Source organism: Bidens hawaiensis, unplaced genomic scaffold (assembly GCF_021521415.1).
Source record: "Bidens hawaiensis isolate Kalapana, Puna unplaced genomic scaffold, B.hawaiensis_p1.1 tig00027057_1, whole genome shotgun sequence".
NCBI lineage: Eukaryota > Viridiplantae > Streptophyta > Magnoliopsida > Asterales > Asteraceae > Bidens > Bidens hawaiensis.
Genome location: NW_027494356.1, coordinates 131,359 through 156,762, shown reverse-complemented (window position 1 = coordinate 156,762; position 25,404 = coordinate 131,359). Strand labels below are relative to the sequence as shown.

At 40.4% G+C, this 25,404-nt stretch overlaps 4 protein-coding genes across 5 annotated transcripts in view; 3 read left to right on the top strand and 1 right to left on the bottom strand.

Moving 5' to 3' along the window:
• LOC143574563 (protein DAMAGED DNA-BINDING 2-like) overlaps positions 1–25,404 on the top strand; it is a 114,507-nt gene that overhangs the window by 62,799 nt on the left and 26,304 nt on the right. The gene's annotated exons all lie outside the window — the stretch shown is intronic.
• LOC143574576 (large ribosomal subunit protein uL4c-like) lies at positions 9,492–10,599 on the bottom strand. 2 transcript variants are annotated; one of them, XM_077059165.1, is made up of 2 exons: positions 9,790–10,599; positions 9,492–9,674 (listed from the first exon to the last, which is right to left on the bottom strand). In XM_077059165.1, the coding sequence occupies exons 1-2, from the start codon at positions 10,595–10,597 to the stop codon at positions 9,625–9,627; spliced, it is 858 nt and encodes a 285-aa protein (XP_076915280.1). In that variant the 5' UTR covers positions 10,598–10,599; the 3' UTR covers positions 9,492–9,624. The 2 variants fall into 2 exon arrangements, with proteins under 2 accessions (XP_076915280.1, XP_076915279.1); XM_077059164.1 differs by having other exon boundaries at positions 9,495–9,680.
• LOC143574575 (josephin-like protein) lies at positions 11,824–16,723 on the top strand. The gene is made up of 2 exons (XM_077059163.1): positions 11,824–12,001; positions 16,087–16,723. The coding sequence occupies exons 1-2, from the start codon at positions 11,915–11,917 to the stop codon at positions 16,546–16,548; spliced, it is 549 nt and encodes a 182-aa protein (XP_076915278.1). The 5' UTR covers positions 11,824–11,914; the 3' UTR covers positions 16,549–16,723.
• Positions 19,836–21,990, top strand: LOC143574574 (uncharacterized). Its single transcript, XM_077059162.1, has 2 exons — positions 19,836–20,707; positions 21,377–21,990. The coding sequence occupies exons 1-2, from the start codon at positions 20,127–20,129 to the stop codon at positions 21,825–21,827; spliced, it is 1,032 nt and encodes a 343-aa protein (XP_076915277.1). The 5' UTR covers positions 19,836–20,126; the 3' UTR covers positions 21,828–21,990.

Sequence of the window (25,404 nt, the reverse complement as noted above, 5' to 3'; positions counted from 1 at the left end):
GGCATCTGTGGGGTACACGCAGGTCCCCGCGCTGTTGTAGCCAAGCTAAACAACGCGGGATACTTTTGGCCGGGGATGCATACGGATGCACTGGCATACATCAGAAAATGCAGGTCTTGCCAGCTTTACGCACCCAACACGCACCGCCCGAAGAATGAACTTGTTCCAGTCACTTCTTCATGGCCATTTCAGAAATGGGCCATCGATGTGACAGGCCCATTTCCCACTGCAGCAGGAAATGTTCAGTTCCTAGTGGTAGCCATCGACTACTTCACCAAGTGGATAGAAGCAAAACCTTTAGCCCAAACAACCGCAAAACATATCAAAAAATTTATTTGGGAATTTATTATTTGTCGTTTTGGACTTCCACAGAATTTGGTGAGCGATAACGGCACCAACTTTGCTGACAAGAAGCTACAACAGTGGCTAAAAGAACTTCAAATCACCCACACCTTTACCTCAGTGGCACACCCGCAAGGTAATGGTGAGGTGGAAAGAGCAAACAAGAGCATCGTCGATGGCATAAAGAAAAGACTCTTGAAACACAGATCCGGCTGGGTGGACGAGCTTCCGCACGTCCTTTGGGCAAACAGAACGCTGAAGAAGGCCAGTACGGGAGAAACCCCGTTCAGTCTCACTTATGGCACTGAAGCCATGGTCCCAGTCGAAATTGGTTTACCCTCACCAAGGGTCTTGATCCAGCCAGAAGACAATGATGCGGAAAGACGGTTAGACCTTATGCTAGCCGAGGAACGCAGAGACTTAGCCGCAGTGCGTGAAGAGAACTACAAACGACAAATGCAAAAGTACTACAACACGCGGGTAAAACTCTGCAACTTCGAGATAGGAGACTACATACTGCGTAACAACGAGGCTTCAAACCAAGAGCGCCCGGGAAAGCTGGCCCCGGTTTGGGAAGGGCCATACATTATCAAAGAAGTCCTGGGAAAGGGCGCATACCGGCTCGAAAGGCTCGATGGCACTCCCATCCCAAGAACATGGAATGGAGCTCAATTACGCAAATGTTATATGTAGATCAATTCCAAAACTTGTAAAGAAAAGGCCTAGAGCCACTTCTAATGGAAATGATTCTCCTTTCATAATGTGTTTACCTTTATCCTTATGAACTTCCCACTAGTGCCGGTATTTACCGCATAAACGGGGAGAAGTAAGTCGTTACGTGTGTAAGGCGGCAAAACCCGCATAAACACAACGTTAAGGGAAACCTACACGCAGGTATGATGTAAGTAAAGTTTAGCCATCCTTGTAAGTGCAAGTGACGGTCCTACCCGCACAATCACGAACAAAGAAGCAAAACTTCAACCTATCATCTACCACGTTCAAAGGTTATCCTAAAAAAAAATAAAAAATAAAAAAAATAAAAATAAAAAATGAGGAAAACCTACACGCAGGTCAGATATGGGTAAAGTTTAGCCATCCTACTAAGTGCAAGTGACGGTCATACCCGCACAATCACGAAAGAGGAAGCAAAACTTCACACCTATTATCTACCACGTTCAAAGGTTAACTTATCCTCAAATAAGGTAAACCCACACGCAGGTCAGATGGTAAAGTTTAGCCATCCTACTACGTGCAAGTGACGGTCCTACCCGCACAATCACGGAAGAGGAAGCAAAACTTCACACCTATCTACCACGTTCAAAGGTTAACTTATTCTAAACACTTGGAAAATTGCTAATTTAAACTTAAGTATGTAAGTCATATAACGTTTATAAAGCAAGGAATCCAATGAATCAAGCGGTCTTAGCCGCGCAAAGATTTACATTTCATAAATATTCGTTACAAGAATGGCCGGGTAACTACCCGCCTACAAGAAAGTAAATCTATACAAACTAAATCTATCCTAGTAGCGGGAAGGGATCTTCAGGATCAGGCTTCAGGGCCACTTCCACTTGGACCAGCGCCGTCAGTAGAGCGTGGCTGTTCAAGATAAGCCTTAAGGATAGGTAACCCGTCATCAGCAGCAGCAATTTCATTCACCTTCTCCACCACCGGATGCGGGAAGGCGGCGTATTGATTTACTGCTTGGTCATATATGGCTTCAGTATCTACATTGTACAAAGGGAAGTTGGATGGCGGGACGCCTTTCTCAACAAACCCTAGACCAAGCAGGAAGCCGACCCGTTCCCCATCCTCGTGAGAAGCGTTGAGGGCTGCGCTCATTGCATCGTCGTAAGACGTCTCTGAAAAGACCCGATGCACAACCTGCATAAGAAAATATACAAGTGTCAACACCCTATCTACAAAGAAAAGCGTGAAGACATGAAGATAGACTTACCTGAGACAACGCTTCTCGAAGAAGTCATTCCTTGGCAACCAGAGCTTCTTTAAGGGCGGCTTGAGCTTGGGTGCAGGCGCGTTCGGCTTCGCTTTTGTTAAGGTTGGCAAGTAGCACTTCCTTTGCGGCAGCCTCTTCGACGCCCTTAAGCTTCCGCTCTGTATGGTCAAGCACGCCCCTCTGGTCCAAGATCTCCTGGAGCTTCTTGGCATCTTCCATCGCCAAGGCATCATGAGCGCGTTGGAGAGCCTCTAATTTGGCCTTGAGCTCCTCGTTCTCCACGCGTAAAGGCTCAGCAACGGCTTCAGCCTTGGTGGCCCTCTCGGTCGCGTTCCTCGCAGTCTCCTTAGCTAGCCGAAGCTGTTCGTTAACAGCTTGGGCAGCCTTGGAGTGGGCCTCGAGTCGCACTTGAACCTCAACCTCGAGGGCCTTGAAGGCCTTCTCCTTCTCCGCAGCAGCTGCGGACAGCTTTTGGTTCTCCTCCCGAAGAGCCCGCGCTTGGGATACTTCCTTGGCGCGAGCTGCTTTCAACTTGTCATTTTCACGACAAAGCAGCTCGACGCGCGGCTGCATCCGGGCTTGGAGAACTCGAAGCTCGTTGGTTAGCCTACCCTCCTGGTAGCTAGCCATGGCTTCCCCCAACGCACCATGAGGAGCAGCGTGGCGAGCCCATTCCACGCACTCCACAGGGGTACGAAGGGTTGTTCCTCGGCGTATGTTCCATCGAGGAACATACACTTCATTGGAATCCGAAACTGCAGAAAACAAAACGCAGTTAGGAAAAGATGATAAAATATATAAGTAAAAAAGGGCCAAAGGAACCCTACGCACCTGTAGGGTCAATTACAGGCCGATAGCCGCCGAACCCATCACCTGAACCCAATGGAAATCCATCCAAGAGGTCAGGCAGATGGGAAGGTGGCGGAAAGATGCGAGAAGCCCCACGCGTACCTGAAGGACCGGCCGTCGTTGCCGATGACGGGGGCATGGTAACAGCCGCCGTAGTCGCCGCCGCGGTCGCTGCCGCAGAATCCGCGGCAAAAGTAACCGCCGGCTCTGTGAAGGATGCTGTAAAAATTGCACTCACAGCCGGCGGTGACGTCATCTCGGCTGGAACAGTCGGCTCAGAATGAGCAACTGAACCAGCGGAAGCAGGCGCAGGCGCCTGGGTCGACGCCTCAGGTAGGCTGACCAAGCCTACCGTCATTGGCGGAGAGGTTGTACTCGGCCCCTCACCCTGGAATGCGCCAACATCCACACCTGCGTAAAGAAGAAAAGTGTTAAAAAGACTTGAAGATTAAACTATGAAGATAAAAGCTAAGAGAGTTGTACTTACAGGGTTTCTTCAGCTTGAACGTACGGACGGGCGGGGACGAACCCGATGGAGCCGGTCTCTTGATGCCGGTCACCGTCGTCGTCATTGGTTCTCCAGAGGTAACAGTCGTAGCCTCCGGAACAGTGGTCTTCTCACCACCGGGCTTCCCCCCCGCCTCTTCACTATCTGACTCAGTGTCAGATAGGAGCACTGGATCGGCTGTGGAGGCCGCCTTCTCCTTCCCTTTCCCGCCGGCAACCCGCTTCTTCCGCACTAACGAAGGACCATCTGCGGATTCCTCAGAAGAAGACAGGGTGTAAGGAATTCCAGCAGCGGGTACAGCACTGAGGGGTGGAGGAGAGAATAACGCCTTACCTGGCCGCCGGTGGCTCAGGATCTCGTGGCCCAGCGGATAAACCTCCACAAACCGATCCGCTGTTTGCTCCAGGATGGGCAACTCGTTCTCATCAAGAGCACGAGTACCCATCCGCACAGGATCGTCAGCTTCCCGCGGGTACAGGAGCGACTCCAAATTGTTCCCCTCTGAAAGAAAAGAAACAGTTAGAAGACAAACTCATATCAGCAAGAAAGACAAAACATACCATAAGGAGTAGAGTTCAAACCGTATTCGAGAAGGATGGGAACCTGAGACGCCTCCTTCCACACCCGGCTCATCCCCAGCATCACCATCCCGGACTCCGCAAACCGGTAAACCGGAGATTGGACCAGGGATATCTTCGAGAACCATTCGCCTCCTGGTAGTTGGGGGGCGTGAAGGCTCGGAATTGCTTGGCCATTTTTAAACTTCATGGCAAGGGGGACGGCGCGGGCGGATATGTAGAAGAACTCCCGCTTCCACGATCGGAGACTGCGCTCGGTCGCACAAATCTTTAAACCCTTGATACGGGTTGTCAGGGTGTACCACCCCTGGATGCACCTCCAAGTATAGAAGGTCATCAGGCGGTCCACATGGGGCTCGATGCCCAGAATCCGGCACACCCACTCGAAGTGGCGAATCTTGGCGACCGCCATAGGGTGCAGCTCGGTCAAATGAACACCGTGCCTCTCAAGGACACGGTAAACAAACTTTGTCAATGGGAACCTAAGATTCCCATAGACAAAGAATGCTGCATAAACCCCGATCTTGCCTCTGGGGGCATCGTACACGGTCTGGTGGGATTCAGGAAACTCAGGCTCGAGAGGATCGAGCATGAACTGTTGGGTTTCTATGGATAATTTATACTTAGTTAACCATTTAACTAGTCACAATTAAGGCGGAAGCGTGATATTTACAAACTAAACATATCTATCCATATGTATGTATATATATATATATATATTACAAGTTTATATGATATGTGTTCATGAACAACCTAGTTTATTCATGTCATAAGATTACCAATAATCTATATGTTAGAAACCCGAGGCAAGGATCAAGTAATACGGAAAAACTAAACTATCAAAGCTTGTAAAACTTACATTCTTAAACCTTTAAGAGATGTAGTTGGTGGTTGAAGAAGATGATGATGTTGATGCTAGACTTTCAAAGGAAAATCCTCAAACGGAATATACCCCGAGCCTCCAACACACACCGAGCTATGTTAGGGAGCTTGAACACCAAAAACCGAGACCCGAGCCTTTTCTTTTTGTCTTGGCCGAAAACAAGAAGAAAGAAAAGAAAGAGTTGTGTGGTTTTGTTACTTACTTGAAAGTTCTTGAAAGTCTTGATATATAAATATCTTACAATCAAATCATATCATGTTGTTAGGTATTAAGTCAAGTAAGAAATACTCAACATCCACCAAATCCATGACAAAACTTGACCATAACATTAGGGTGTGGGGCCCACCCAAAACCGGCCCCAAAATTCTATATATATATATTTTTTTTATTTATTTTATACTTTATAAAATATATAAACACCCCATCTTTTATAAACCATTTTACAAAAGAACATATAGTTAAATAATCATTCCAATAATAATTATTTGAATAAATAAATTAACCAATTAATTTATTTAACACTTTCAAGTAAGTATTCAGAAATCCGATTTTCTGAATGTGTCGTGTTCTGTATTTGTCTTATAGATCTTATCTTAACAAATACATAATTGGTGTGTGTCTAACTCGTTATTGGGTATGACCCGACTTGGATCAAACACAACTAGCCACATTAACCTAATTATGTGTCTCGGGCATACGGTATTCCAACATGAACTTCCTAACAACATACCGGTACTGATCGCCGGGCAGAGCAAACTGGCACTCGCCAGCAGTACTCCTATCATCGGTCGTAGGCTCGAAATCATGTGAAGACATCTTGCAAAAGGAAGAAGAAAACGATTTCAGGGGAATGCTCGACTAATTAGAGTATTCACCGGAAATCGCTGTAAAGATGAAGAGAAAATGTGAAAGTATGAATTGGAAAGGATCCTCCACCCCCTTTATATACTAATCGCAATTAATGCGGTGAATTTAATGCGGAGGAGAGAGAAATTGAAGGTGCAAAGAAACTATGACGCGTGGCAAAAAGCAACCTGGCAACAGCTGTCAAAAGGACGCGTGCCAGTAATTTCGCGGCCACGCGCCCGAAAAATCGCGCCCACGCGCCTGAAAAAGCGTCTGGAATGACCATGTACTGTCACGTCACCATAACTTCCTGCACGTCCTGACACAGTCAGAAGAAACCGTCGCACGACGTTTCTTCTGTTTGGACTGTTCTTATCCTTACCAACCTTTCGAATTTCAAAATTCAAAATTCAAAATTCAAAAAGATTCAAAAGTAAGCGGGAAAATACCCCTTACCTTGGCAACCAAGTAACCATAAGACGGATGCGGGTACAGTGTTAAGGCAAAACCCTTCACATACCTAGCACCCGCGGGGAATTGAAGCCAAGAAAACCCCGGCAACAAAGTAACTATAAGGCGGGTGCGGGTACAGTGTTAAGGCAAAACCCTTCACATACCTAGCACCCGCAGGGAATTGACGCCAGGGGTACCTTGAAAGTAAAGTAACTGTAAGACGAGCGCGGGTACAGTGTTAAGGCAAAACCCTTCACATACCTAGCGCTCCGCAGGGAATTGAAACCAAGAAGGATCTTTTGGGCAATGCTTGTGGAAACGGAAATAACATCCCCGCATAGCGGGAACGTCAAGAACTACATTGTTTGAGGCTCCAGGATGGAATTGGTGGTTTAAACATAATTGATCACTATGTTCAAAACCACTAAAACCTCAAGGAGAATCCACACAAGTGAGACTCAACGCTCCTGACTTGCGAGAAGGTTACATACCTACCCGCATCATACCCAAAGATCAAGCAAAAAAATCGGGAATTTTTGCAAGTGACATTAGGAAATCCGCGGGAAGAATCCCCACGGAGAACCTTAAAACTAAAAACCTTTTCAAAACCCCTTGCTTAAAGTCCAAAAGTTCACCTCACTTTATTGAACATTCATGAGAAGAACATTGGACTGGGGGGACTTGAAGAGGTAGGTCCCAGCAGAGCCCAGTTGGTCCCGCAAGACTAACCTTGAACAGGGACGTCTGCGCAAAGGCCATCTGCTCCCGCAGGACCCACCATGCTCAGAGAACCTTACGCGCAGTACGCAAGCTGTACACGCAGGGAAAGCCTCCCAATGGTAAAGTACCCCGCCTGTTCCCGCAGTTGCGGATACAAGCCATCAGGGAAGGCTACCCGCAGACAGCAGGGCTACACGCACAAGACACTAGATACTTCAGTAGTCACATGAAGGAATGAGCAAGGCGGGAACAATCCCGCCTAAATGAGCCAGTCTGTATGATTCTGAAAGATCTTTTGTACTATACCTACCAAGGTATGGATAGGACAGACGATCTGACCAGAACAGCCCATGAGCCAATCACAGGGTGACAGCTCACCGACAACAGTGCGAGGAGGAGCACCCTCTAGTACTGTTTGTCACTATTAGCCGCTGCCTACTCACCAACCCTTACTGTGGGGCATGCGCAGCCTACAGTTGGTGGAATAGTGTTACTGTTGGCCGTAACCTATTCACCAACCAGCATGGCCTGCGTACAATCCACAGTAGGTGGGACGTGCATAGTCTACAGTTGGTGGAATAGTGCAGCCGACTTTGTTACTGTTGGCCGTAACCTACCCACCAACCAGTATGGCCTGTGCATAGTCCACTGTTGGTAGAACAGGAATACTATTCAGCCGGCTGTACCTTCTAGGAAACCTACATTCGGCTATAAATACTCCAACACCTTGGAATGGTAAGACCATCTGCTATCCAGTTATCTAGCAATCTCTTAATATACACTTATATTCAGAGCAACCTAGTCTGATTCTCACGCCGGAGGGTGGTCACAAGGAGGAACCCCCCCCCCCCCTTCTCAGTGACGAGCTTACGGTGTTTGTTTTGCAGGTCTCCTGAAGAACAGCCTTCTCAGCTAGATCTCATCCGTGGGAAACATTACTTAACCCCCAGATTATCTATAATCTGTACCGGGTCACTTAGTGTTTCTTCACAACCCGATATTTTTAGGCTAGATGTTGTAATTGTTACAATAAGTAATTTTTAAGGACATCTAACTAACAACGTTAGGCTAGATGTTGTAATTGTTACAATATGTAACTAAATGAATATGCTATGTTATACAATTAGGTGAGTAAGACCAAACTACAAGGATTTGGGCCTGTGCAGATTGAAGAAGCTATATTCAAATAATAAATTCAACTACATCATAGATTAAAGAAAATAACAACAGTATTTTTAACTACAGATAAACAAGTGAAAATTGATAACTTATTTATAAATAGGTTCTAATAATACTTTTCTAACATATACCATCCTACTTATATAAAAGTATTAAGATTGGTTCTAATGCTGGTTTGGTTCAATAACTCGATTACTTATGCACACATAACCAAACCAAAATAGAGGAGTTAAGCCGCCCGAGAGCTACTCGAGCTCGGATCGATAAAAAGCTTTAAACGAGCTGAGCTTTTCCGAGCTCGAGCCTCAAACAAAGCTCGTTTAGTTATCAAGCCCAAGCTCGAGCCTTGTATGTTAAGCTCGTTTAGGCTCGTCAAGCGTTAATGAGCCTTGGGTGTTTTTAAGTTTTACATCTTTTAGACTTTCTATGCATTAATTTTACATTACCCAATTGAGCTTTGGCTCATTTAAGGTACTACACGAGCTCGAGCCAAGCTTAGATTCATTTAAAGTTTTTCTCAATATATAAAAATAATTTAAAACGAAGATAAATTAAGTGATAAATAATAAAGGAGCCGAGCCCGAGCTTGAAATAAAAACTGATGAGCTGAGCTCGAGCCCTCATAAGTCAAAACAAGTCGAGCTCGGACTAGGCTCGTTTACACCCTATTTGTCGCAACTGATCACTCGGGCTGTCAACACACTTCAAAGCACCACGCTTTCAGTGAAAAATTTTGGACAAAAAATGCTTCTCTACCCGACCCAATCTAGCCCGTTTCAACCATCAGTCTGAAGAGTAATCGAAATCTATGCCAAACGATCGGTCTTCTTACCTGCTTGATGGGTTTCTTTCAACCATGTAAGTTGAACTGGATCAGGAAGAGAGATGAATTCAGATAACCTGCAATTCTTTCAACCTCTGAAACTCCAAGATACAATAAGATTCGTCTCAGTGTCGTCTATCCAACGAAGCGCCATGTTTCCATGATCATGTTGTCTTGCAAAACATTCTCCTCCATAAAGGCTCTCATATTCGCGCGCAGACTAATTTCTATACACCTAATACTTCATAGCTTCCTAAATCACATAAACAAACACCAACTACTGAAAGAACTATAAATATAAACAAAACCCTTAGGCAAATTCAAAGAACAGAAAATGATCAATCTTTTCTTACTTTACCAGAACAGAATAAACACAAGTAAACATACAACACGTCAACACCTTAATGCCTCATATCAATAATCTGCTACAAAAAAATAATACATTTACCAAATAGTTATTTGATGCAACTACAAAGTGTTCAACTTTCAAGCATCACTCGGTGGCAACACAATCTCCTCTGCCTCTGCCTCTGATCCTGTTTCTTCATATTAAAACACGAAAACAATTAATAATCAAATCCAACAATGCAACTCAAACCGAATATAAATATGAATATGAATATGAATATGAACCTCAATTAATCAATTTACCTTCGGCTTCTTGTTCTTCGTCATCTTCATATTCATCATCCTGATCATCTTCATACCCATACGTGTCATTCAAGTAATCCAACCCCGCCTTCGTGAACACCAACTTATCCGCATTCAAAATATCAAACAAATTCAAAGTCCTCGGAGTCAACATCTTCAACGTCCCGATATTCCTACTCGACAACACCACATTATCATCCACCTCCGTCATAAAAAACATCGATTTCTCCTTCGGGTCAATCCCCCACCTCTTCAACGCCTCAATAAACTCCCTCGTCTTCGGTTTCTCAAACTTATCCCCAAACTCCTCCACCACTATCCCATTAACCGCGGCACTAGCCAACGCAGTCGATATCGCAAGCCTCTTTTCCTTCTTATTAATCTTAACCGACCAATCCCGGGGTTTTGGGCCGAACACGACCCCTCCCCCGGGTCGCAGCGGGGTACGCTGGGACCCGCGGCGGGCGCGGCCCAATTTTTTCTGCGGGAAAGGTTTTTTCCCGCCACCGCGGACCTCGGCTCGGGTGAGAGTCGAGGCGGTACCGCGGCGTTTGTTGTTTAAGTCTGTGGTGATGCCACGGTGGACGACAGCACGGGCGGTGTCCGGGCTGGCGGATTTGAGGTTTAAGGTTGTTTCTCCGACCTTGGAGCCGTCGAATGACAGGACTGGGAGAGTGGCGAGTTCGGAGCGGATAGTGGATTTGGGGAAGTGGGTTTTGGTGAGTAGTGAAATGGGTCGGGTTTGGTTTGAGAAGATGGAGGAAGAAAGGAATGAGATTGATGATGGTGGTGTTATCATGGAAGCCATTGTTGTGTGTGTTTGAGGAAGGTTTGGATGAGTGTGTGTTATCCTGTTCGCTTCGAGGCGTTACAGGCCTATCCGATTGAATAATTTTTTTTTTTTGTTCTAATGTTTTATATAACACAGCGAGCTACATCTGGATAATGGATAAGCGAACAACAAACTGCGCCGCTATCTCCTTTTGAATCGCAAAGCCTATCCTACTAAATATAAATCCTTGGTTCCTCGGGCTCTGCGAGTCACTGTGAACCACCTTCTGCACTCGCTCCAAGAAGCGAACCGCCTCGGGAGCTAGGGATAGAAATTAAAACATAACACTAGATGAACTTTATGTCACGTACCAAATATTTAAAGATTAAGATGTTTGATTTATGTGAAACGTTTGGGTTTGTTGACTCGTCCTGAACTTTATCGGGCATGATATCAGCGGAAAAGAAGGCGTGCAACCGTGCATGCCTAGTCGTGCTTGCATGATGAATAGATAGCAGATAGCGAGCTGTTGCCGCTCGTGTGATGAGTTAAATGCAGGACGAAACCAGCAAACCCTAATCATGAGCGGACCTATTGTCTGGCCTTCGGGCGCCACACAGAGTCCGAGGAGTAACTCCGTGAAATTTAGCTTTAGATCCAGCTCAACTCATTGACATTAGAAGTGAAACGAATATTTATGATCTTAATCGAGTTTTATTATAGTGGTCTTTCAGACGAACTGTATACCCCAGCTTAGCCAGGTTTTATTCCTTCGCTGATTAAAAAAATATAAAGTATAATTAACAAAAGGTTAAAGAAAACTATTTTTTATAGTATTTGATTCTACTTTATTTTGTTTTCAGTTCACAAATTTAGGATAATCCCCCTTAAATGGTTGATGTTGGTAGCAAGGTATCTCTATTAGACGTTCAAGTTCGGTAAAAAAACCGAACATGTAAACCTAATAATCAAATTCAGATTTTTTTTAGTATTTACAAGGTTGGTTTAGTTAAACAAGTCACGGTCAAATCGGTCCGCAAATATGTGTATCATGTTTGGATTCACGTGCCTAACACAGTTTTTGGGTATGGGTCATGTTTGGGTCCGTGTAAGGTTGTTGGACCCCGTCAACCCAATAACACGACTTGTTTAACACACATAGTTTTCAAGATCGTGTTTCATATTCTCTGTATATGCAAACCCAAAACCGAACTAAAAATCAGTTTTTGAAGAACACATAAAACCAAACCATGGCCCCCATCATCCACTTGATCTCGGAGTAAAACAAACCAAGATACTTGTTTACGATCTCATCGTAAAACACTAAATTCCACTCGAGCTTTAGAAGAATCGATGGCAGACGAAAGGAATCATATAATATATCATGAAAAGCAAAAGCTACAATTTTGCCTCTTACACGCCCTCAATAATCTTTTCCATGTTTTATATTCAAACCCTTTAATTAATCCATTATCTGTAGCTGTAGGTCGTCAATTGAATACTTTCGTAATTTGATTACAACACTGAAATTAGATCCAATCAACCGTTTGGAATTAGTAGATTATGAAGTTTTAGTTCATTTTGTTAATTTATCACTCCATTGGGCTTCGCGAGCTGTGGAGTTGATGAGCTATCTCCCGCATTTGCGGGACCCTCAATGCGAGCTCATTTTGCTCCGCTCATGTATGGGAGTTGGAAAGTTATTGTTTGGTCTCAGAACATGCCAACCTGTGTATGTAGGGGAAACAGTTTCTGTGTTTGACAATGGCCTTTGAGGGGCGATTGAGGACATTGTGGTTTGTGGTGGTCCTTCTTTGGAGATTTTCAATGGAGGTTGGCATCACTTCCGACTCGTTTTGGAGGTTTGGGTTTATGTTCAGCTTCAGACGTTTCTACTTATGCGTTTGTGTCATCGAGGACGCAATCTTGGGAATTGCAAGACCACATTCTTCGAGGTTGTGGTATTGATGGGTTCAACTCCGATTATGGGAGTGCGATAGATCGGTTGCACATTTCACTTCCCGATTTTGACATTAGCGGTTTCTCTAATAAAGACACCGCCCCCCTAAAGCCCAACATGCTTTGGCGAGTGCCCTTTATAGTGGAATCATCAAGAGTTTGGAAATGAAGTTTGATTTATCCCCTCGTCAGAAAGCGGTGTTTGAGTGTCTTCGGGCTCCTCAGGCTCAAGATTTCTTAAGTTTCTCCCTATTGAAGGATTGGGCCAACATATGTCGGCTTTGGAGTACCGGGCCATTCTGAAGTATCAGTTAATGATCCCTTTGTTTCCGGTAGATGAACCGTGCCCGGTTTGCCGTAAGGTTTGTTTGGATTATTTTGGCGAGCATGCGGTTCACTGCAAAGAGTTGCCTGGGTTTAAGTACAGGCATGATTTGGTGAGGGATGTTCTATGCGATGTTCTTAAACGCCCGTAAACTTTCTTACGGATCCTCAAGAAGGAAGATCTACATTACGACCGCCCGATATTCTTGTTTTTGGGTGGGTAAGGGGAAAACACGCTTGTGTCGACCTCACAGGAGTGTCCCCTCTTGTTGGGATTAGGGACACTGGGTTTGTAGCAGGCCAGGCAGCATTGAAGGCGGCATCGGGCAAGGTTGCTAAACACGAGAGAGCTTGTTTGGAGAATCAACACGTGTTTATTGTAACACCCCGACCAAAGGCGGATTATACATCGGGGCGCCACATATTGTTTCATTACTCGTGACACTATTGGGTGTCAATATTTAATAAATACATTCATTCGCGCACGCGCAAAGTAGACACAAGATAACATAAATCATCATAAATCAATATATTATAAATCATAATATTCGAACAGCAATAACTTGTCTTGATACATTTTAATCTAGGTCCAAAAGTAAAAACGTCCTACGTGTCCACAAGCTTCAGAACAGCTACAGCAAACCTGAACATGTGTTAAAATAAAACGTCAAACACTTGCGTGTTGGTGAGAAATCAAGTTTAATACAATACATAGATAACAATAAATCTGCGCGCAACATGTGTATGTCTGGTTTTCAACAGGGGTGTAATCTGATCGGGGCCAACTCTAAGATTCATAGACTGCCAGTGCTCACAATTGAGCTCACAAACAAGACAAACTGTGCATGTGTAAACAAAAGAGAAAATCATAAACGATAGTTCTCCCGTGTTCATCTAATGGTACCATGAGAACTGCGGAATAGACCGACAAGACGGTTAATGATCCACACATACAAATAAACAGCCAAGTCTACGTCCTCAACACATGGGATACTGCGCGACTAAAGTTCATAAACAAGTTTAAGACTCTAAGTTTGTATGAACACATGAACATCCCAAAACATTAAAAGCAAAAAGGGATTAGGTACGAGATTACTCACTTGATAAACGATGCGGTGTAAGATAAAGCAAGAACCAACTTTAAACAAGCACAAGTTAACCTATAAATAAGATTATTGTTTTAATGAATTGATTTAAGTCTTGATTATAAGTTAACATAATTAATAAGTAAATTATTATATATAATATATATATTACCGGAAAGCAGGGCAGAATAGAAAGGAAGACGGAGGCAGAGAGGAAGGCGGCAGAGAGAGCAAGGAGGAGGTTAAATTAAGTGTTTGTGTGTGATGTGTTAGGAAAAATAATATTATTATTTATAGAGAAACCCTAGGGAACACAATCCCTAGAAAAAGGGGAAAAGATCTCAAAAAGTAAAAGATTCCAAAAGCAAAAGATATCAAAAGATATGGCAGCTGCAGGGGGCAAGATAAAGCTGACAGGGAACAGTAAAAAGGCATGGGCGGTTCAGATAAAGGTACTGGTCAAGCATGGAAAAAGCAGATCTCCAAAGATAATGTCAGTCACTTTTTCTGCCAACCAATAGGGTTGGTGCGCATGCTGCGCCGAAAGTAACTTTTCAGACATAAAGCAGGTTAGGTCAACAGCTCAAAAGATAAGACAACACAAAAGCAAACGGCTAGATTCAACAGAAGAAAACTCAAGGGGTTAGCGCGAGAAGGCATCGAGCGCGAAGGCAAAAGTGCGCGAGCGCGAAGGCAGACAGAACCAACCTTAACGCGTCGCGGGAAGAATTATATTTCTAAGCGCGCCGCGGGAGGAACTTCAATTCTAAGCGCGTCGCGAGAAGAACTATATTCCTTAGCGCGTCGCGGGAAGAACAGTATCCATAGCGCGCCGCGGGAAGAACTAAAATCCTTAGCGCGCTGCGGGGACAGTTCGTCTCGCGTATCGCAGTAACAGGTGGTCTTCACGCAGGCTTCCTTGTAAAGAGTCTGGCGCGTGGAGCTGCGCAGACAACCTTAGGCGGGAAGGAACAAAGGACAGAGGTTCAAGGCTTAAGGGCGGGACGGCGACAAGAGGGAAAAGAAGGCGGAAAGAGAAAAGAGGGACGGGACGGCGGGAAGGAAAAGAGAGAGAGGCGGGAAGGAAAATATATATTGTTATTAAAAGTAAAATATAAGTATAAATATTAAATCATAAAAGAAAGAGATCGGGTCAGAGAAACGGGTACCTGGGTCGGGTCGGATCGGGGCAGATGTCACATTTATCCCCTTCGCCTTTGACACTTTTGGTTTTTTAGCTCCGGATGCCGTGGACCTTTTGAATAGGGTTCAGAAAGTTGTGTATAGTAACGTATCAGCCCATAAGAATCGAAACTTTGTTTTTAGTCGGATTGGGTTTCCTATCCAAAAGGGGGTTGCGGCGCAGCTTGTTGCCCGCTTACCTGCCACTTCATTGTAAATCGTTTGGATGTTTCTATGATATATGTCATGTTCTAACCTAAAAAAAATAAAAAAAAAATGTAGTTTTATCGTTTCGATAGTTATCGTTCGCCAAACTGTTCGGCAGGAAGTTCATTTGTTTGATAATTGATAAAGGAATGAACATGAACAAGGAATTTCGTTCGATTAACTGAATGCACGAACGCAAACAAAGGCCATGTTCGTGAATGTTCGATAATGTATGTGTTTACGTCTGCTTATTTTTGTTTATGTTTGTTCATCAAAGGTTTTTAATACTTTTTAATGACATCAAGCAAACTTATTAGCTATAAGACAAGTTTATCTATTGAGTATTTTGTGATTATTTATATGTAAAATATACACATGAATATGAATGTTAAAAACAACAACACAAACTTGGTAGCTGGATTGAGTCGTTGACACCGACCATTCTCAGTTATTCAAATCAAAGAAAACAATGTTTGTGTTCATTTGTGTCGGTGAATCATGCACGAACAACTTCATTACCTAAATGAACGAACACAAACAAGAAACTTTGTTAGGTTAGCTATTCGTGAACCGTTAGTTTGTCCGATAAAAGCTTAACGGACGAACATGAACAACACCTTGTTCAGTTTGGTTCGATCCAGTTAAAGCTAAACGGCGTCGATCGAATCTGAACAAGGCCGGTTTCATATGTTTCAATTTGTATCAAGTTCCAATCTTTAGATATTCTGGGAAATTTTGCAAGTTAATTTATATTTTGTTACAATGCAGGAGAAGGATGCATTTACGAGAAAAGATTTGGACGAAATAGCCGAAAAACTAGTTCTTGAAGATCCTTACAAAGGGAACTGGACACACCTTCGGGTCATCTTCAAGCCTCATCATAATTCACTAACCGGTAATTACGAAATAAACGTGTTAATAGCTGCAGTGGAACGAAAGGGTAAGAAGGTAATCTGGCATGATCGGCGTAATAAAGCTTCATCGATTAATCTTGACGAGTCTGAAAGTAAGTTAACAGGAATTGTGTTAAATGTTCCTGTGACAAGATATGGTGGGATTTGGAAGTCCAGACATTGGGTTTGTCTGAAAAAGATTAATGGTGTTTGGTATAATTTGGATAGTGATTTCGAGTCTCCGTACTCGTTCAAAAGTGTTGAAGAGTTAAGGGGTTTCTTGGATGCTGCCATTAATGGTGGTACTGAAATACTGCTTGTAAAGGATGATGAGTAGTTACATACAATATTGTGTTTATTTAACACATTGGTTCATGTAATAAAAATATTTTTTGTTCAAGTTAAGGTATAAAATAGCACCTTGTTGCAAGATATATGGACTGATTGTTGCAGTACCAAAAGCACTATCAAAAACTCCTATAATATTAGACAAACCAAGCAACACCCCCTATCAAACAACAAAAAATAAATATGATTAACAAAAGAAGTAATCATTTTTTTTAATTCTAAAAATGTAGAGGTGTAAATGAGTTGAGCCGGCTTGTTAAATTTTCGTGAGCTCGGGGCTGGACAAGTGGGTTAATGAGAAAGATAGTCACACAAGAAGTATGATGGGTAAAAGAGCTGACGGCAAAACAAGATTTTAACCAGGTCGTATCTAACGTTAATGAGTTACGACAAGTTTTAGTCATCATATATAACTATTGTATGCAATTAGAAATCATAGCTATCAACTTCTAAGGGCATTCGTAGTGGTTTCATAGAAAAGTGAAAAAAAGTCTCGTTGTGTCACGAACATGTAGGTAAAAAATGCCCCAAAAGTGTGTATTGGCTCATAAAGAGACTATATAAAAAATGTGTGATGTGTTTGCATTTGATAAGTTCATACTATTAATTACACACCTCTTCCCGCCCCACATCATTGTTCGCTTCATGTTGCCGCCCCAAATCACGCTTCATATGTTTTGGTGTTGGGGGCGTTTTCATCCTATGTGGAGCTAGGTGTTAGCCCACTAAGGCCCCATTTGTTTTTTTTAGAGATTTAAGTCTGATTCTGAATACCACATCTGAATGTTAAGAGGTGGTTCAAATGTCTGAAATCTGAATCATTAAGAGGTGGAGGCTAGAGACGAACCTCTAGTCGTCGGAGATGGAGCCTAGTCTCCGGGTTAGAAGTTAATGGAGGCCGGAGACAAACGTATGTTTTTTTTGGGTTAAGAGGTTTTCAGACCCACTAAAAGATCTTACTGGTTCAGATGCTATTAAGACGTTGAACCTCTTAATGCCAGAAAAAAAAAACAGCCCCACGTCTGAATACGTCTGACCGAATCAGACGTTTTCCCCCATTCAGTGAAAAGAGGCAAAAACAAACATGGCCTAAATATGCCCCAAGCAATTAGAACATACTTACCTACACTCTTTTAAGTCTATCTTTGGAAAGGAAAAGGAGATGTTGATAATCTATATGTATTTAAGGATTTGAAAGAATCCATTGGCAAGAATAGTTCCTCAGCTAAGGGGGGAGGGGTGGTGGATGTGGTGGCATTACTCATCACACACCCCACCCAATCAAATGATGCCACATCACCAATCCCAAATCCATCATATGTGATGGTTTTTTATTAGGGATGGTGGTGTGGTGTGGTATGGTGTGATGAGATTTTTTTTAATAAATATTGAAATATAAAAATAAAACAATATATAGTCTCCTGACACAAAACACTATCTCTTCTCTTCCTTCTCTCTCTTCATATATACAGCCGCCATCATCACCAACCCACCACCACTTGCCACCGTCGAACTCCGGTAACCACTACCGCCACACCACTGAACCACAACCACACCATCGGATAACCAACACTCCACCTTACCAGTTACAGTGAAGTCTGGAACCATTTTAAAACTCTAGAACCCATTACAATCCCTAGAATTTCAAACTAAAAATTCGATCTTCTTGATTAGCGTATGCAAATGAAAGCATAGGGCTTTTCTTCGGAGTGTAAAGATGAATCGATTGGCATAAACCTTGCTTCAAACGGTGCTCTAATCGGCGATGAAGACCTCGTTAGTTCGCCGGAAAATTCTCACCGGAAAAACGAGTTCTGTTGCTTTGAGTTTTTGAGCGACAGCTTGAACCAACGGCTCTCCCAACGGCTCTCCCAACTGTCCTTTTTTCTTGGAAACCACCATTCATCAAGCGTGATGGCCATTTCGCAAATCACCTATTTTCCGCGTGACAAGGGGCGACGGCGGTGTGGAGATGGTCATCACGCGTGATGGTTTTTCCATCACGCACCACCCCGTCCCCCTAATGCTAAATTGGACTTTAACACCAAAGTTTAGTATTAGTATTTATTTTATCTGTAATTTGACTTTTTATGACATTTTAGTTTAAACGTGTACGCTATATTTTGAACGTAAGCTAACACATCATAAGCGACAAACATTAATAGTTATTATATGAACCAAAATATTCCTTGTATATTACATCAAAACTTTGGTCTACTGTAATTTAATTATCTCATTCAAACACGTTTAATTATGAAGTCTTCCTCTCAATCATAATCGATGAGCCTAACCACATAGATCATATTTAAGGTCAGACATTCCGACTTAATCTTGGTTGTAACCTATATAAGATTTAATTACAATGTCATGTCTTTATTGAAAGAGTTTTTAAGTATCTAACTATGTTTTCACTCATTTTATAATAAAACTATGAAGGTGAAAAAGTAACCATATTTAAGAATAATAATAATAATAATAATAATAAACATTAGTGAATCAAGCAGTCACCAACAAAAATAATAATAAACATTAGTGAATCAAGTACTCATCATCAATCCAACATAGTATACGTACATCAAGGAATGTTCACGTGATCGACAAAAGACAATGCTCAAACGTGTATTTCTTTAGTTACTTACATCTTACATCAACATTTTAATTATTATAATATTAAACTGAGAATTAAATGAGATATTATATTTTATGCCATTGTTCCAAATGGAGAAACATAGAAGATCTTAGAGTTATCTATAACTCCAAAAGGGTGCTAGAGCTTTGGATACTCCATTCATGTAAGATGTACAAATGCAAACCAACACCTCTTTTTATAATTTTTTGAAATACACATACATTTTAATATTTGTATGATAATCCTTGGTCTTGTACTTCTGATTCTAGTTTAATTTGTGAAAAATGAGTTTTTTTTTTCATATGTAGCTACTACCATTATTTTTATTTTTTGATGGTATGAGGTATTAGCTTATCTTGCTGTATATATATCATTATAAATTTTATACATTTTAAATCTTTGAAGTTTCGTTATAGTGATCACGACACGTATGTAATTTATTATATTTTAATTTATTGTAGTTATTAAACAAATAAGATTTTTATAAAAGCGTTATTTAAAAATCTCATGAGTATCTTTTCAAAACTAACTAGTATGCCCAAAACTCGCGTATATGTTCGATACATATCGGGTAATTCCCCGATACATACCAATGGGTATCCGGCCAGGCATGAAACATGATTTTACAACATGGTATGGGACTCGTACTTTCGATAACCTATTATCATCCCTATAGCTATAAAATGAAACAAAAATGGTCCAAATGAAAAAGTAAACTACTTTATATTCTTGAAATATAGTAAATCACTTTCAAAGTCCCCATGGTACTGCTATAATTATTGAGTGAGAAGCACAAGATGCCATGAAGTCATGACCTTGCTTACCTTGAATCATTCACCCATTCTTCCATATTATTACACTCTTCAACTCTTTCATGAAGTTCATGAGCTTACCATTACCATCAACATTCATCGATTTCGATTAAGTTTTCGACGTTAATGGCCGATTTACATCCCCTAATCTTCATCCTCCTCCACCTTGGTTGTTTCATCACCTTCTACACGACCCGAAGCCGTCCAAAACCACCCCGAAAACACCATAACTCCATCACTTCCACTTGGTCATTCATCAAACGAATATTCACATTCTCATCAAAACCCGACCCGGATCATTCCTCCATTTTCAAACAAATACCTTCCACATCATCTTCCACACGTTCAACTTCCATCATCACACCCGAAACCCGTATGTCAGCCCGACCCGGATCACTTAGAGGATCCGAATACTTTCCTCTACGTAAAGAAACCGAAATCCACCCGTGCCCGATTTGTGGTGAGATTTTTCAGAAACCCGGGTCACTTGAACAACACCAATCTATCAAACATGCTATTTGTGAAATGTTGGATGATGATCCGGGTACAAATGTAGTCCGGATGATATTTATATCGGGTTGGCCCGGTGAAAACCCGACTATCCACCGGGTCATGAAGATCCATAACAGTCCAAAGATACTCAACCGGTTTGAAGAATATAGGGAAAGTGTGAAGTTGAAGGCGACACAACACCACATTTCAGAACGGTACGAAGAAAATATATTAGTTAAGAGCTTATTGTTATATTTTTAAAATTTTGTTATATATATGCCACAACTAACAATATAGCATAGCACATCACACATCACACATCACATCGTTATCGAAAACTATGTTAGTTAAGGTTTATAATTGTATATATCTTTTCTTTTAATTATCTTGTATACCATAACACTTCGCAACACAACGTTGTTGTCAGATAATATATTAGTTAGAGTTTATTAACAGTGGTGAACAGAAAACTGAATTAATCGAATCGAAACCGAATTAACCGAAAAAAACCGAACCGAAGCATTAACCGACGGTTAATTTTTTGTTGTTTTGGAAAACCAAATTTTTGATTTCGATTTGGTTATTCATTTTTAAAAAACCGAACCGATTGATGGTGATAAATATTATCAAGATGATGAGGAATGAACTAAACTTTGAAGATAAATAATATGATTAATGAATATTGGGACTAAACTAATAATGTTTTCTAATTAAGAACTTTATTGAATTTTAAATTCTATTTAACAACTTTGTATTCGTATAGTTCCACGTAACAAACGCTTATTTTTGTTTTTTGAATTCAATATATATGTGGTCCTCTAATACGTTCTTATACAAGCTTAAAAAATTTTCGTATACCCTAACTGATATATTTTCTCTAATAGACGGAGGGACGAAAGATGTATAGCCGACGGCAATGAGTTGTTACGCTTTTACTGCACAACTTTCCTGTGCGACCTAGCGCAAAACGGTAATTCCACCCTATGCACCCAACAATATTGTAGTGTGTGCAACATAATCGGATCCGGGTTTTCACCCAAAATGGATGGTATATCCACTTTACCAAATAGTTGGAAAGGACACGTGTCAATCCCTTATGACATCGAGGAAGAATTCAGGTTCATGTGTGTGAAACGGGCAATGCTAGTATGTCGTGTCATAGCAGGTCGGGTTGGGTGTGATCAGGAAATGTGTGACAAAAATGATCCGGGTTATGATTCTTTAGTTGGAAAGGAACATGGTGCGGTGCAGGGCAGGTTAGACGACGAAGACGAGTTGATCGTGTTTAATCCGAGGGCTGTGCTTCCTTGTTTTGTGATTGTGTACACGGTATGAGTATGGTGCGAGGCAGGCTATAGAAGCAGTGGTATGGGCATTAATGAGTTTGTACTTGAAGTGCTGTTTTTTTGTTTATGTGATGGGGTCTTGGTAATAAGAAATTAAACAAATAAGACCCCACTTTTTTTAATGTGTAGATCCCATATATGTATTGTTTGTCGTGTTCTTTTTATAAAAGAATAAAATAAAATAAAATATGCATTTACAAATTCTATGGTTGAAATATATTGATTTATATATAAGAATATTACAATATAAACCTAATTACAATATATTATGAATTGGATGTGTCTCAATGATAGAGTACTTACTTTACTAGTGGGAGTTATGGGGTTCAAACCTCGCTATCACCAATTTATATGGGAGATATGAGGGATGACTTTGGCTTGCCAGGGTTCGAGTCCTAATCTCACCCGGTTTTACCGGCTCCTCGCTGTCGTGCCATTTGACGGCCGTGGGGGTCGGGTTTTATCCGGTGAATCCCTCAATATGGTGGACCGCTAGGGGCTTCGTCCGTCCGGAATAGTGACCGGCTCGGGCTACCTTTAACCAATGGGGGTCGCGTACGGAATACCCGACGTTACTTAGTTGGTCGTTCAAAAAACAATAAACCTAATATACGTATTAGGCCACATGTCATGGGAGGGGTGATAAACTGTGACGCGTAAGTTATGAGGTGACAAAATGCTTTCACATTTTACATTTAAAATCATGGATTATGGTAGGATGAGATATGAAAGGTGGTTATGGAGTGAGGTGAAGTGATTTAATTAGTTATTTTTTTATTAAACAGTAATTTAATAAAAAAAGAAAGAAAACTTACATGCACTCACGCTCAACAAGCAAATCAAAGTAGGATAGGAACGCCCCCATGGCACCCAAGGTGCTTTTGGTATAGATCACCAAAACTTGATAACATGACAAATTTACGTCCTTTGACATAGTCCATAACATCTTTACTATATATAATATATGAGTGAAGGGCAAATTAATATGATAATTTTAAAGGTTTTACAATACTTTAAGCATATGGTACAAGTTTGAAAATGGACAAAGTGGTCATTTGAAACACAAATATCACGTGTATTTCTTACTAGCTTTTTCATCCGTGTATTACACGGGATTTGTCAAATGATAAAAATAAATAAGTTTTGTTATTTTAAAAAAAATAAACAGAATGAAAGGTAAAAATAAATTCAAAAATCAGGTATGATATTTTAATTGTGATTCTTAAAATACTTTTCATTATAGAAATTGCGTGTAGCTTAACATACCATATAATAAATCTAAAAGATTCATTGATGATGATAAATCGAGTTGCTATAAATGCAAGTGCCTACACAAGCCTTTGAGGCTTTATTAGTTTTTATTGAAGTTGTTTTGAAATGAACCAAAGTCATCATTTTTTTTAAATGATCCATAGGTATTCGATGATTACCTTATGTCAAATCAGAACAAAACATGTGATACAATTGTAGTCTGAAATGCGACAAACACAATTTAGTAATAGGATTGCATGCCCAAAATGTGTCTTCACATTAAGCGCAACATGCGATACAAATTTTGTATACAAAGAAGTATTTTCAAATTTGTAAACATAATTTAAGGTCTCATTTACCATGTAAATAAATGTATTAGACAAAGTAAACGATTTATGAATTATAAGTTTTTCACGTCTCACGACTTATAAAATGTATATTCTTCATGTTTCACTATGTGTACTACACATGGTGGATAATATGAACTAAATGTAATTTTTCGTGTAACAATGTTTAAAAGATGATGATCAATGTGCATATAGACAATAATCTATAGTATAATGTCATCAGATTACATATATGCACACCTAAATATATACTTTATGCAATGTTAAAAAACCACAACTAACCCAATAATTGATTATATTTAGCATCAATTCTTCTTGAATGGTGATTATAAACGTGACATTTATACACCTTTAAATAGTTAATAAAATCCATCTAAAGATGCTATAACCCAACTGATAAAATGGTTTTGACTAATGGATAGTTAGGATGAATGAGATGATATATTAGGAATTATGATGAAAAATTAGGCTATGAGTGAGTGTAAGCTTGACACCTAAGCATCAACACTTTGTTTATTAGTAGAGTAACATAAGATTTGTTTTGTTGAAATTGATTATGTAATAAATCCTTATGAAATAAAAAACGAAATTTTACAGTTTTCAAAAAACAAAGAATTCGGTTTTATAACCTTTTAGAAAAAATCTAAATTACAGGACTCCAAATTTCTTTAGGTATAACTGATCATTTTTTCAATGCTTAAAAGTTTTTTTTAGAATGACTAAGTTTATAATTTTAAATTAAAGATACAAAATTAATAATCACATTAATTGGAAATTTAAATTAAATAGCATAATTAAAAAATTATATATATGAAGTGAGAAGTCTCGCATAATAGAAACCGAATTCATGAGTCCTTATAGTTAAAATATGTGTTGACATCTTTAATAAAAAGTAATGTATACAGCAAAATTATGTTTTAGGTTTTATATTATTGTAAATAATAATTAATGTATGCATTATATCTTGAGATGTAACTCATGGGTCAAACTATTTTCACCAATGACCCAAGGATAGCATGGATTAAGGAGAAGAGATATTAGAAGATTAGTATGGAATTTTAATCTAGGAATGAATATGGTTAGGACACCTAGGCATCATTATTTTTGTTTATTAGTATTGTAAGATTTTACCAATATAGTTACAATTTTAGTCCCTCTACTTTAACCAACTTTATGCAAATGTAAAAAATAGTTACAAATTCAACATCTATCTTTTATATATCTACTCTTTTTAATTTCACTTTTAACCCAACTTCCCCCACGATGTTTAAACGATTATAACTTTTTCGTACGTTAATATTTTTCTAAAAAAATTACACTATAAAAACGAACATTTTATTCTCTTTAATTTGAGTATGATATTGTCATAGTTTGTTTAAGTTATAAAAATAACATGTTATGTATATGTGCTTGTGGTCCGCTTTTGATGGTCTTGAATTAAAATGTGAGCCACATCGTTAGTAATGGTATTTTATCGTTGAAAACTGAAACCGAACCGTTGAAAACTGAAACCAACCAAACTGAATCATTACCAACGATTTGGTTCCGATTTTGATAATAAATTGAGTTTAAAATAAGAATGATTAGTCTGCATATACCAACAAACGATTTCACTGTTTCAAATAGAACAATAAACGGGCATAAATCTGTTACGTGATTACCAAATTATGTGTTTTCCGCTGCATCGCGCGAGCACCCGTCTAATATGATCTTATGTATAAAAAGTTACCTTTCAAAGGAGACTATGCGTGTTACAGATTTAAATAATTTCATTTCCCATGAATCATTTAGAGCAATCTTGTTGAACACAAGGTGAATCATTAATAAATAGTGTAAGAGAATCTTCTAAATCAATTCCAAAACTTTTTAATCAAAAGGTGCAAGATATAAATCATCCAAAAGTAGGATAATTGGCATGCCCTACCATTCATTATATTTGGCCTTGGATTGAATATGATTGAAGGTTTA